Source organism: Salmo salar, chromosome ssa29 (genome assembly GCF_905237065.1).
Source record: "Salmo salar chromosome ssa29, Ssal_v3.1, whole genome shotgun sequence".
NCBI lineage: Eukaryota > Metazoa > Chordata > Actinopteri > Salmoniformes > Salmonidae > Salmo > Salmo salar.
The window spans coordinates 18,868,105-18,880,796 of record NC_059470.1 but is presented as its reverse complement, the minus strand read 5'-3'; the positions used below and the strand labels follow the sequence as shown (position 1 = coordinate 18,880,796).

Sequence of the window (12,692 nt, the reverse complement as noted above, 5' to 3'; positions counted from 1 at the left end):
TTATGTCATAATTATGTAAAATAATTATCTTTGTTAGGAAGAAATGGTCTTCACACAGTTCGCAACAACCCAGGCGACCCAAACTGGTACATATACCCTGACTCTGCTTACACTGAACGCAAGAGACGTGACACAGTTTCAGGCACCGAATTGATTAGATGCAATGCAGGACAAGCTAGTTAAACTAGTAATAACTACACATGGTTCATGATAACTAGTGATTATGTTAAGATTGATAGTTTTTTATTTTTATAAGATAAGTTTAATGCTAGCTAGCAACTTACCATGGCTCCTTGCTGCCTGCACTCGCGTAACTGGTGGTCAGCCTGCCACGCAGTCTCCTCGTGGATCGCAATATAATCGGCCATAATCGGCGTCCAAAAATGCCAATTACCGATTGTTACGGAAACGTAAAATCGGCCCTAATTAATCGGCCATTCCGATTAATCGGTCGACCTCTAGTATCTTTGTAGTGACTGAGTGTATTGATACACCATCCAAAGCCTAATAAATAATTTCACCATGCTCAAAGGTATATTGTACAACGCGTTGGTCTAAGCCATACTAAAAAAAAATGTTTACCACAGGTGCAGAAATGGGAATGTTGTTTTCTGTTCCATCTGAGAAATCCCTGCTCATCCACTTTCCCCATCAGCCCAGCCAGCCAATTAATTAACTTGATCGCCACTGTAAAAAGCATCTAGACATTATTTCCCCTTGCTTCTAGCCTAACATTTGTTTTTCAACAACGGGGGTTTGTACAAACGTTGCTGTCTGTCTCTCGACATTTGAAACTTTGTTTCAATATTGAAATTCTATCACCACTGTCCTATTAAGAAATAATGTGTCAGAACGAGACTGACATCTTTTCTCAGCCATTCGAAATCATGAATCAGCATAATTCTTTGAGATATATACAAAGAAATGTCAATAGAAAAATGGGTCAAATGAAATGCAGGTACTTTGCTGTTATCTAGCTGCACGGTTTGACGTGACTGTGTTGGCCATAATTGGATAGCTAGCAAGGGATAAGAGGCTGGCAATGGAACATTTAGAACGAATGACTGGGTTGCGTCAATAGATATAGAATAAAAATACTTAATGACTGGGTTGCGTCTGGCAACCTAACCGCTAGAATGAACGGCCTGCCGGCTTGGCTCGCAACCATAGATGTGTCGGGGCAAGACCTATATTTTTGTTGAGGGATGAAATAGTAACCTATGAATACAATTATTAAAATTCAAGTTTTTTTATTTAATTGGTAACCCATTGTAGAAAACCAATTGTACACTCGAGGTTCTGCAACGGCTGTGCTGATCTATGGTAGCATAGCCGTGCTAAAAAAGTTGTTTAGCACACTCGTGTACAAGTGCTTTATTCAGAATCTGTTTTTTTTTTATTTATTATTTTTCGCCTATCACAGCCATCTGTTTTAATGTCACCATTGGCCTACTGTTGAAATCCCTGAGCGGTTTCCTTCCTCTCCGGCAACCGAATTAGGAAGGACGCCTGCATCTTTGTAGTAACTGGGTGTATTGATACACCATCCAAAGTGTAATTAATAACTACACCATGCTCAAAGAGATATTCAATGTCTGTTTTCTTTATTTTTACCCATTTTCCAATAAGTGCCCTTCTTTGCAAGTCATTGGAAAATCTCCATGGTCTTTGTGGTTGAATCTGTTACATGATTCCATATGTGTTATTTAATAGTTTTGATGTCTTCACTATTATTCTACAATGTAGAAAATAGTACAAATAAAGAAAAACCCTTGAATGAGTAGGTGTCCAAACTTTTGACTGGTACTGTACGTTTTATTATTTAATTGTTATTATTATTGGATAGTAGTTGACATTTTTATTGTTAGTGTGTGTGTGTGTGTGTGCGCACAGTTAAAGTCATAAGTTTACATACACCTTAGCCAAATACATTTAAACTCAGTTTTTAACAATTCCTGACATTTAATCCATGTAAAAGTTCCCTGTTTTAGGTCAGTTAGGATCACCACTTTATTTTAAGAATGTGAAATGTCAGAATAATAGTTGAGACTTATTTATTTCAGCTTTTATTTCTTTCATCACATTCCCAGTGGGTCAGAAGTTTACATACACTCAATTAGTATTTGGTAGCATTGCCTTTAAATTGTTTAACTTGGGTCAAACATTTCAGGATGCCTTCCACATGCTTCCCACAATAAGTTGGGTGAATTTTGGCCCATTCCTCCTGACAGAGCTGGTGTAACTGAGTCAGGTTTCTAGGCCTCCTTGCTCGTACACGCTTTTTCAGTTCTGCCCACAAATTTTCTTTGGGATTGAGGTCAGGGCTTTGTGATGGCCACTTCAATACCTTGACTTTGTTGTCCTTAAGCCATTTTGCCACAACTTTGGAAGTATGCTGGGATCATTGTCCATTTGGAAGACCCATTTGCGACCAAGCTTTAACTTCCTGACTGATGTCTTGAGATGTTGCTTCAATATGTCCACATAATTTTCCTGCCTCATGATGCCATCTATTTTGTGAAGTGCACCAGTCCCTCCTGCAGCAAAGCACCCCCACAACATGATGCTGCCACCCCCGTGCTTCACGGTTGGGATGGTGTTCTTTGGCTTGCAAGCCTCCCCCTTTTTCCTCCAATGGTGGTCATTATGGCCAAACAGTTCTATTTTTGTTTCATCAGACCAGAGGACGTTTCTCCAAAAAGTACGATCTTTGTCCCCATGTGCAGTTGCAAACCGTAGTCTGGCTTTTTTATGACGGTTTTGGAGCAGTGGCTTCTTCCTTGCCGAGTGGCCTATCAGGTTATGTCGAAATAGGACTCGTTTTACTGTGGATATAGATACTTTTGTACCTGTTTCCTCCAGCATCTTCATAAGGTACTTTGCTGTTCTGGGATTGATTTGCACTTTTTGCACCAAAGTACGTTCATCTCTAGGAGACAGAACGTGTCTCCTTCCTGAGTGGTATGACGGCTGCGTGGTCCCATGGTGTTTATACTTGCGTACTATTGTTTGTACAGATGAATGTGGTACCTTCAGGCGTTTGGAAATTGCTCCCAAGGATGAACCAGACTTGTGGGTGTCTACAATTTTTTTCTGAGGTCTTGGCTGATTTCTTTTGATTTTCCCATGATGTCAAGCAAAGAGGCACTGAGTTTGAAGGTAGGCCTTGAAATACATCCACAGGTACACCTCCAATTGGCTCAAATGATGTCAATTAGCCTATCAGAAGCTTCTAAAGCCATGACATCATTTTCTGGAATTTTCCAAGCTGTTTAAAGGCAGTCAACTCAGTGTATGTAAACTTTTGACCCACTGGAATTGTGATTAAGTGAAATAATCTGTCTGTAAACAATTGTTGGGAAAAATTGCTTGTCATGCACAAAGTAGATATCCTAACCGACTTGCCAAAGCTATAGTTTGTTAACAAGAAATTTGTGGAGTGGTTGAAAAGTGTATGTAAACTTATATATGTGTGTGTGTGTGTGTACATACATATATATATATATATATATATGCTGCTCAAAAAAATAAAGGGAACACTTAAACAACACAATGTAACTCCAAGTCAATCACACTTCTGTGAAATCAAACTGTCCACTTAGGAAGCAACACTGATTGACAATAAATGTCACATGCTGTTGTGCAAATGGAATAGACAACAGGTGGAAATTATAGGCAATTAGCAAGACCCCCAATAAAGGAGTGGTTCTGCAGGTGGGGACCACAGACCACGTCTCAGTTCCTATGCTTCCTGGCTGATGTTTTGGTCACTTTTGAATGCTGGCGGTGCTTTCAGTCTAGTGGTAGCATGAGACGGAGTCTACAACCCACACAAGTGGCTCAGGGAGTGCAGCTCATCCAGGATGGCACATCAATGCGAGCTGTGGCAAGAAGGTTTGCTGTGTCTGTCAGCGTAGTGTCCAGAGCATGGAGGCGCTACCAGGAGACAGGCCAGTACATCAGGAGACGTGGAGGAGGCCGTAGGAGGGCAACAACCCAGCAGCAGGAGCGCTACCTCCGCCTTTGCGCAAGGAGGAGCAGGAGAAGCACTGCCAGAGCCCTGCAAAATGACCTCCAGCAGGCCACAAATGTGCATGTGTCTGCTCAAACGGTCAGAAACAGACTCCATGAGGGTGGTATGAGGGCCCGACGTCCACAGGTGGGGGTTGTGCTTACAGCCCAACACCGTGCAGGACGTTTGGCATTTGCCAGAGAACACCAAGATTGGCAAATTCGCCACTGGCGCCCTGTGCTCTTCACAGATGAAAGCAGGTTCACACTGAGCACGTGACAGACGTGACAGAGTCTGGAGACGCCGTGGAGAACGTTCTGCTGCCTGCAACATCCTCCAGAATGACCGGTTTGGCGGTGGGTCAGTCATGGTGTGGGGTGGCATTTCTTTGGGGGGCTGCACAGCCCTCCATGTGCTCGCCAGAGGTAGCCTGACTCCCATTAGGTACCGAGATGAGATCCTCAGACCCCTTGTGAGACCATATTCTGGTGCGGTTGGCCCTGGGTTCCTCCTAATGCAAGACAATGCTAGACCTCATGTGGCTGGAGTGTGTCAGCAGTTCCTGCAAGAGGAAGGCATTGATGCTATGGACTGGCCCACCCATTCCACAGACCTGAATCCAATTGAGCACATCTGGGACATCATGTCTTGCTCCATCCACCAACGCCACGTTGCACCACAGACTGTCCAGGAGTTGGCGGATGCTTTAGTCCAGGTCTGGGAGGAGATCCGCCACCTCATCAGGAGCATGCCCAGGCGTTGTAGGGAGGTCATACAGGCACGTGGAGGCCACACACACTACTGAGCCTCATTTTGAGTTGTTTTAAGGACATTACATCAAAGTTGGATCAGCCTGTAGTGTGGTTTTCCACTTTAATTTTGAGTGTGACGCCAAATCCAGACCTCCATGGGTTGATAAATTGGATTTCCATTGATTATTTTTGTGTGATTTTGTTGTCAACACATTCAACTATGTAAATAAAAAAGTATTTAATAAGATTATTTCTTTCATTCAGATCTAGGATGTGTTGTTTAAGTGTTCCCTTTATTTTTTTGAGCAGTATGTGTGTGTGTGTGTGTGTGTGTATATATATATATATATATATAACATTTTGACACTGTTGAAAATGCATCTCGTGAGATGTCATCCTGCAAAATGTTAAATAAATAAATAAATACTTGTTATGCTCCAAGAAAGCCACCACCACACCCTCCCCATAAAGAAATCAAATGACTCTGGCCACCACAACGACATGAAAAACACATTCTTGTCATATTTCTCACAGACAGTTGTTTTCTTCAGGAAATGTGGTCAAAACAGCAAGAATTGATTGCAGGTCAGAATCCGAAGTGGAGCCCTAGTTCTTATATAGTGCACTAATTTTAACCAGAGCTCTGGTCACATAGTGCGCTATATGAGATAAGCTTTCATTTCGGACGCATCCTAGGTCTAGGCTTGGTTTTTGCTCTGACATGCACTGTCAACTGGGGGACCTTATATAGACAGGTGTGTGTGTGTGCTTTTCCAAATCATGTCCAATCAATTGAATTTACCACAGGTGGACTCCAGTTAAATTGTAGAATATCTCAAGGATGATCAATGGAAACAGGATGCACCTGAGCTCAATTTTGACTCTCATAGCAAAGTGTTTGAATACTTATGTAAATAAGTTTTGTTTTTTTATACATTTGCAAACATATCTAAAACCTGTTCACTTCGTCATTATGGGGTATTGTTTGTAGATTGAGGACAACATTTATTTAATACGTTTTAGAATAAGGCTGTAATGTAACAAAATGTGGAAAAAGTCAAGGGGTCTGAATACTTTCCGAATGCACTGTGTCATACATTTTCAAGTAAAAAATATGTTTATGAACAAACCTCATTCTCTTCCACGGGTCTGACACAACCCAGCCCTTTATACTTCTTCTCTCACGGTTTCAGCCTGGAGGAACCTTTTTATTAAGTTGTTCTTCCAAGCCAGTTTGTTGCTAAAAATCTAAAGAGAATACCCACACTGTTTTCCAAGTGGTGCTGCAATTCCACAATAACCACAACCCCATGCCAATTGCCCCATCACATTTTCTGCATAGAGACCAGATGCGTATAGGCATTTCTGATTGGTGCTAGAGTGCCAAGGATGGAGTGAGAATAACACCCCTGGCCTGTCCAGTCCTCCACTCTCAGAACAGGATAGTGGGACTTTCCTTTAGTTATAGATTGAGAGATGGTTGAAAAGGTAGCTACAACTTTGAAGAAATAGGGGACGGTTCTCTACATTCAGGTCCGTTTCTTTTAACAGTCGCGGTACCCACTCCTTTTTTGAGCTGTTGCGAAACTTCTCTTTTTCTGGAATGGATCTGTGAAGGCGATACCTGTGATGAAAGTTTAATCACGGTGCAGGGTAGAACTGTTTGCTTCGCTGTACATTTTCCAGGAGGTGATAAGATCAAGCTATTGATTATACTCTGAGAATGGGACATTTTCCTCCAGCAACAATGCTTGAACTGTATCTCCATGACTTCTTGGTATATTTTTGACCTTGAATGCATGAATTTATCAAAAAACAATAATTGGTGGGGTGTTTGATTTCAATTGCGGGAAACAATGATTTAATTCAGTGTATCTTACAAACGTGTTATTAAGCTCCTGGCCAAGGCAATGCATCATATAAGGCACCAGACCAGACAATAATATTTAATGGTTAAAGAAAAATGCATTTTCCGATGCTTTTCACTTGGCCATTTTGTCCTAATAGTGGGTCTGAGTAATATTATAGTTGCGTGGTACACTATGATGGAGGATGGGATTACCCTCATATCAAATTGTTATGACAGATAATAAAAAGCAATATCTTAAATGTAATCCATTCTAAATACTACAGTAGTTGAATATGATTGATATAGCAAAACTGATCTCCTTTACCTATCGTCACCCTGCCCCCTCCCTTCTCAGAGTCCTGCGTTGGGCACATTAATCGGGGTGTACCTGCCCTGCCTGCAGAACATCCTGGGGGTCATCCTGTTCCTGCGCCTCACCTGGATCGTGGGCACCGCTGGCATCATGGAGTCCCTGGCCATTGTGGTTATGACCTGTTCCTGTGTAAGTAATATATTATTATTTATCCAAAGCGACCTAGTCATGCGTGCATACATTTTATGTATGGGGGGGGGGGGGGCACCAGGAATCGAACCCACTATCCTGGCATTGCAAGCTCCATTCTCTACCAACTGAGACACAGAGGACCATTACCTAACCAGAGACTGAAGACTGTTAGGTTGAACGAAGACCCACACACTGCACAACACAGTCCTGCATGACCGGAGACTCTCATCCCTTTTTAACATTATAGACCAAATATTTTGACTGTGATACCAGAGAGGAACAGGTGAAGCGAGAGGGTTTACTCCACCCAAATTTACTCCACCCACTAAGATAAGACCATGAAGGTAGGAATTTTTGCATGGAGGTAAATGAGAGCGTGTCGAATTTGGTCAACAAAAAATGTCGTTTGTAGTTTGCTACGTGAGGTTTATTTGATCGAATCGAAGTTCCATAATGTTTAGGTTGTTACGAATGCACAGATATAAGTGGACGCACGTGGCATTTTCGGCAACTTTTATATCGGAATGCTCCCACCTGATCGTGCCTCCTCTCGCCTGCCTTCCATCTTTGAGGACATGTATTTCCATTGTTCAAGTGGTAACTCAACCAGCTTGTCAATATAATAGATCATCTTTGGTGATACTAATAAAGGCATTTATTTATTTCAAAACCTCCCTTTGTACAACATCTTTGAAGGCTGTGGTCATTGATGTGAATACTAACAGTATGTATATTATAAACTGTGAAGACAATGCCATCAGAATCTCTGCTAAATGACCAACCCATTTTGAATTAGTGGGGTGGTGTTAGTGTGAGAATACGATTGAAAGGGAGGCAGTGTGAGAAGGAGAGCGGGAGAAAGATTTGAGAGGGAGGGAGTGAGTGATTTAGTCGGTCCTGGTCACTGATCCCCCTATATTTAGCCGTGAAGCTCGACTTAGCGGGACGTAGCGCTCCCGCTACTGATGACACCTGGCAGCTTGATATCTAATCCTCTCTGTCTTGTCTCGCCACAAGCCTCTCTGACACACAGGGGCCTGGCTATATTTATTAACCCAGCCCCCTCAGACAATGGTTTCTCAACGCTTTGGTGCGGCGGGAGAGAGAAAGGCTTAAGGCTAGGCTCAAGATTGAGCCCTTCCTGTCTTTGCGCTATCGGACGGAAGTACTCTCCTCCTCACCCATCGGCTTAAGAGCTATGAACAATAGAAGCCACGCGACTCCCAGTGTGTTACCTAATGACTGTAATGGATTGAGCAGCTTTAGGTTGTGTGTGTGTGTGTGTGTGTGTGTGTGTGTGTGTGTGTGTGTGTGTGTGTGTGTGTGTGTGTGTGTGTGTGTGTGTGTGTGTGTGTGTGTGTCACACGAGTCTGTTGCTGTCACTATGTCATCCAAGAGCCACTGCTCGTCAAAATGTGTCGACATGATCACTAAAGTAATTGTAGGCTTTAATTGTGATTGGCATACAGTTTAGCAGTGGTGTGAACCAATATTGTTTTGGACACACAACTACGAATAAATGCATTCTGTCCTCTAGTAGTGATAATGAAGAAATGGTTTCTAACTTTCTACATAGCTAAATGCAAGGTATGTCAGTAAAGAATTGAAGAATAGCCTACTTGTGCAGGAGAGGTGAGCCAGTGTACAAAGCTCACCTATTTGATGCAATCAGAAATGCATAAAGAACCTTAATTTACTGAGTTTAAGGTTGTTGTGGAAAGGGTTCTACCTGAAACCAAAAGGGTTCTACCTGGATCCAAAAAGGGTTGTTCAAAGGGTTCTCCTATGGGGACAGCCGAAGACCCCTTTTTAGGTTCTAGGTGGCACCTTTTTTTCTGAGTGTGTCATTTGTGTCTTCATAGATACACACATTCATCCTGTTCACTTCCACCTAGCTAGACATAGACACTGGACAGCACTTTCCATTTCACTCATTCCACACAACAGACACCAATGTAGCCTTCTGTTGAATGCTGCTTCCATTCAAATGGATAAGCTGTCTTTAGGGGGTAAATTGCCAGCTAATTGGCTTTTCTCCAGTTCAGCACATGGCCTGAAAACAAAAAAATCAGGAAGCAGGGGACAGGGATTTATTTTGGTCAATCATTGCCACCAGTGTCAGCTCAAGGGCAGGAGGAGTGTTATGTAACCACCAACCAGTCAGATACAAATCTCCTTCAAACCCGTTAAACAATCCTGAAACAGACCAATTTCACGAAAACGGGGTTCATATCAATTACCCAGCCGCCCACGATTCTGTTCCCAAAGATTTATAAGCCATAGCTGAGTCGGTTAGCCACTAAATATATATAATATATATCCCCTTTTGATTTTTTTTTCTGTAGATTCCATGAGGTTTAGATTCAAAAATTCTGCTCCTGCTGAACCTAATCTAATATTTTGAGTTCTATTCCCCACTTTGCAGACAATGCTGACCGCCATATCAATGAGTGCCATTGCTACGAATGGTGTGGTTCCAGGTAGGTTTCCAACGTGGATAATGGTACATTTCTACTTTTTCAAAATACTATTGAGCTGCTCTATAATTCCCTTCACCTCAAGACATTACGTTGAATTTGAACTTCAAATGAAGATGAAATCGATTAGCGAGTTGGGTTCCAGCACCAGAGGGAACAATGTATACCACTACACTACAACCTAAAGTGAGTTCCCCAAAGGCTGTGGTTGTGACCGACTCTGTCCCCTGTTGTTGGTCTGTAGCTGGAGGCTCCTACTACATGATCTCCAGGTCCTTGGGGCCAGAGTTCGGCGGGGCCGTGGGGCTCTGTTTCTACCTGGGGACTACTTTCGCTGGCTCCATGTACATCCTCGGTACTATAGAGATTCTACTGGTGAGTATCCTTTGCAAAGATAGCATCATTTTTGTGACCACCTGCTCTGAACCGATAACAACACTGCCAGATAAGGCTGTTTTTTGCAGAAACGCTGTACCTTTACTGAACTGAACTTCTCTGATGACACCCCGTCTCCCTTCTCTTCCCAGACCTACATTGTGCCTAGCGCGGCCATCTTCAAGGCAGAGAAGAAGGAGGATGAGGCGGAGGCACTGCTCAACAACATGCGGGTGTACGGCACCTGCTGCCTCACCCTCATGTCCCTGGTGGTGTTCGTGGGTGTCAAGTACGTCAATAAGCTGGCCTTGGTCTTCCTGGCCTGTGTCATTCTCTCCATTCTGGCCATCTACGCCGGAGTCATCAAGACCGCCTTCGAACCGCCAGACTTCCCGTGAGTCTGTATAAAAATACAACCAGAAACGTCTAGAAGAGATCCCACACATTACTCCTTACCTCGGATCATAAGTCTCCTCAGAACGTCAAAGGTCTCTGTTTGTCAAATGTGATATTTCAATGTTTCGTTCTATATCCTCCTCCCAGCATTTGCCTGTTGGGGAACCGCACACTGCAGAACCACAACTTCGACCAGTGCTTGAAGACGATGGAGGTGGACAACGTGACGGTCACCACCAAGCTGTGGTCCCTGTTCTGTGACTCTCCAGACCTCAACGCCACCTGCAACGAGTACTTCAACCTAAACAACGTCACTGTGATCCAGGGCATCCCTGGCCTGACCAGTGGTGTCATCAGAGGTGAGAACCCCCCCCCAGGCTAACTTTACAAAGATTGCTTTAGATGGTGGCTATCTTTTCTATTCATGAATTGGTATTTTGTAACGGCAGATTTCTCCTAAAACATATAATGACATCTACAAAACTGATTTGGGATGATATTATCCAACAAACTTTGATTGTGCGGTAAACTATACCTTAATGTAAAGCCTGTGCTTCCTCTGTCTTACGACCCCTATCCTAATGGAAACCCGGATTACGATCATTAGTTTATTTGTAAAGCATAATGCTGTATGTGTTCCTCTGTCTACTTACTATATTGCCTTTTGAAGCTCTTGTGAAAATTAGATTAGGAAGATGTACAGGAAACGTGATCCATTCCTGAGATCCAACAGAGTGGAAAAGAAAGTCTTGTTGAAGTCTTCCCTGGCTTATTTACTGACAGGATCTTTTTTATATGATAGATGGGACTGTCTTCAATTCAGTCAGCCCAGTATCATCTAGATCCATCATAGATTTATGCTGAGCTGCAGGGCTACCACAGCCGCCAGAAGACTTTACACGGTCATAGTTTTGGGTAACCACAACGTCCAAGATGTTCACGACATTCCAAAACTCTGACATTGATGTCCACTCCCCCATCATCACTTCCAAAGTCCTCAAATTCCCGAAGTTATGGAATTGGGCGTGTGCTGGCAGGTGATTGATGAGTTCCATATGAACTCTGTGTTCTTCCTTCAGAGGATAGTGACTAGTGATCTTTCTCCCTTCCTCTCTCTCTTTTTCCCTTTCCTTCTCTTCTCCCTCCCTCTCTCTCTCTTAACCACCATCCACCCCCCTCCATCTCCCCATCCCTCTCCCACCTCTCCATCTCCCTCTGCTCCATCCCACTCCCTCTCCCACCTCTTTTCTCCCTATCTCCTAACCACCCCACCACTCCCTCTCATTCTGCCCCCCCCATATAGATAACATCTGGGGGGACTACGGTCCTAACGGCATGCTGGTAGAGAATAAGCACCAGGTATCGGAGCCGGCTGCAGACACATCCCAGGACATCTACATGCCGTATGTGGCCAACGACATCACCACCTTCTTCACCCTGCTGGTGGGGATCTACTTCCCCTCCGTCACTGGTACGTTCACATGGACATCCACTTGTCAGGGAAGCGTTGCTAGGGTACACAATAGTGGATCTTAGTAGATAGGAGGTGCTCTTTGGGAAAGGGATTAAGACCAAGGCACATTCACTTGTTTCAATTGGTTATTCGGTTAACACTTTAGAAGAACTTTCATTAATAAGTAGTAAGTAAGCTATTTAACTTTTCTAACTTTTCTTTTTACATGAACTGTTGTTGCTGTGTTGATGGTTGACAGAAACCCGACCTAGACCCACCAAAGTACAAGCAGCAGCACAGCTCTTACTTGATAATGTTATACTACTTGCTTTCCCCTCTTCACAGGAATCATGGCTGGATCCAACAGGTCTGGTGATCTGAGGGATGCCCAGAAGTCCATCCCCATAGGAACCATCATGGCCATCGCCACCACCACCTTCATCTGTATCTTTAATGACAGCAACAAAGTGTCTAATAGGACACATTTAAGCACCTACCAAATTATTATAAAACATGACAAGTCAATGTGTGTTTGTGTGTAAACTGCAAAGCTAGGTTGTATTCATTTGGGCACTCCATAGCAAAACGTAGCAAAACATTTTGCAATGGTAATCACAATTGAGAATTCCTAATTGGACAAGTCCAGGTAGTCTCTCCCTGCTATAGTCTAATCCATTTGGTGCTCAAATGAATGTGACCCTTGTTTATTTTTCACCTCTTGTCCTCTGGAGGCCAATTTCCTTAATTGCGTCACCCAGACATTTCCTCTGTCATACTGTTTGGCGCCTGCATCGAGGGAGTGGTGCTCAGAGACAAGTAAGTGCTGTTTCGCTTTTCACACTTGGTATGAAAGCAGCACAAATGTCTTGTTTA

At 43.2% G+C, this 12,692-nt stretch overlaps 1 protein-coding gene across 6 annotated transcripts in view; it reads left to right on the top strand.

Moving 5' to 3' along the window:
- The window catches only part of slc12a7b (solute carrier family 12 member 7b), a 70,869-nt gene that overhangs the window by 37,913 nt on the left and 20,264 nt on the right, over positions 1 to 12,692 (top strand). For all 6 annotated transcript variants that reach the window (XM_014181115.2, XM_014181114.2, XM_014181120.2 and 3 more), the window contains exons 4-11: positions 6,969 to 7,115; positions 9,544 to 9,598; positions 9,840 to 9,970; positions 10,123 to 10,364; positions 10,514 to 10,725; positions 11,670 to 11,837; positions 12,165 to 12,263; positions 12,578 to 12,635. In XM_014181115.2, the coding sequence (XP_014036590.2) occupies positions 6,969 to 7,115; positions 9,544 to 9,598; positions 9,840 to 9,970; positions 10,123 to 10,364; positions 10,514 to 10,725; positions 11,670 to 11,837; positions 12,165 to 12,263; positions 12,578 to 12,635 (1,112 nt within the window). The remainder of the gene's footprint in view (positions 1 to 6,968; positions 7,116 to 9,543; positions 9,599 to 9,839; positions 9,971 to 10,122; positions 10,365 to 10,513; positions 10,726 to 11,669; positions 11,838 to 12,164; positions 12,264 to 12,577; positions 12,636 to 12,692) is intronic.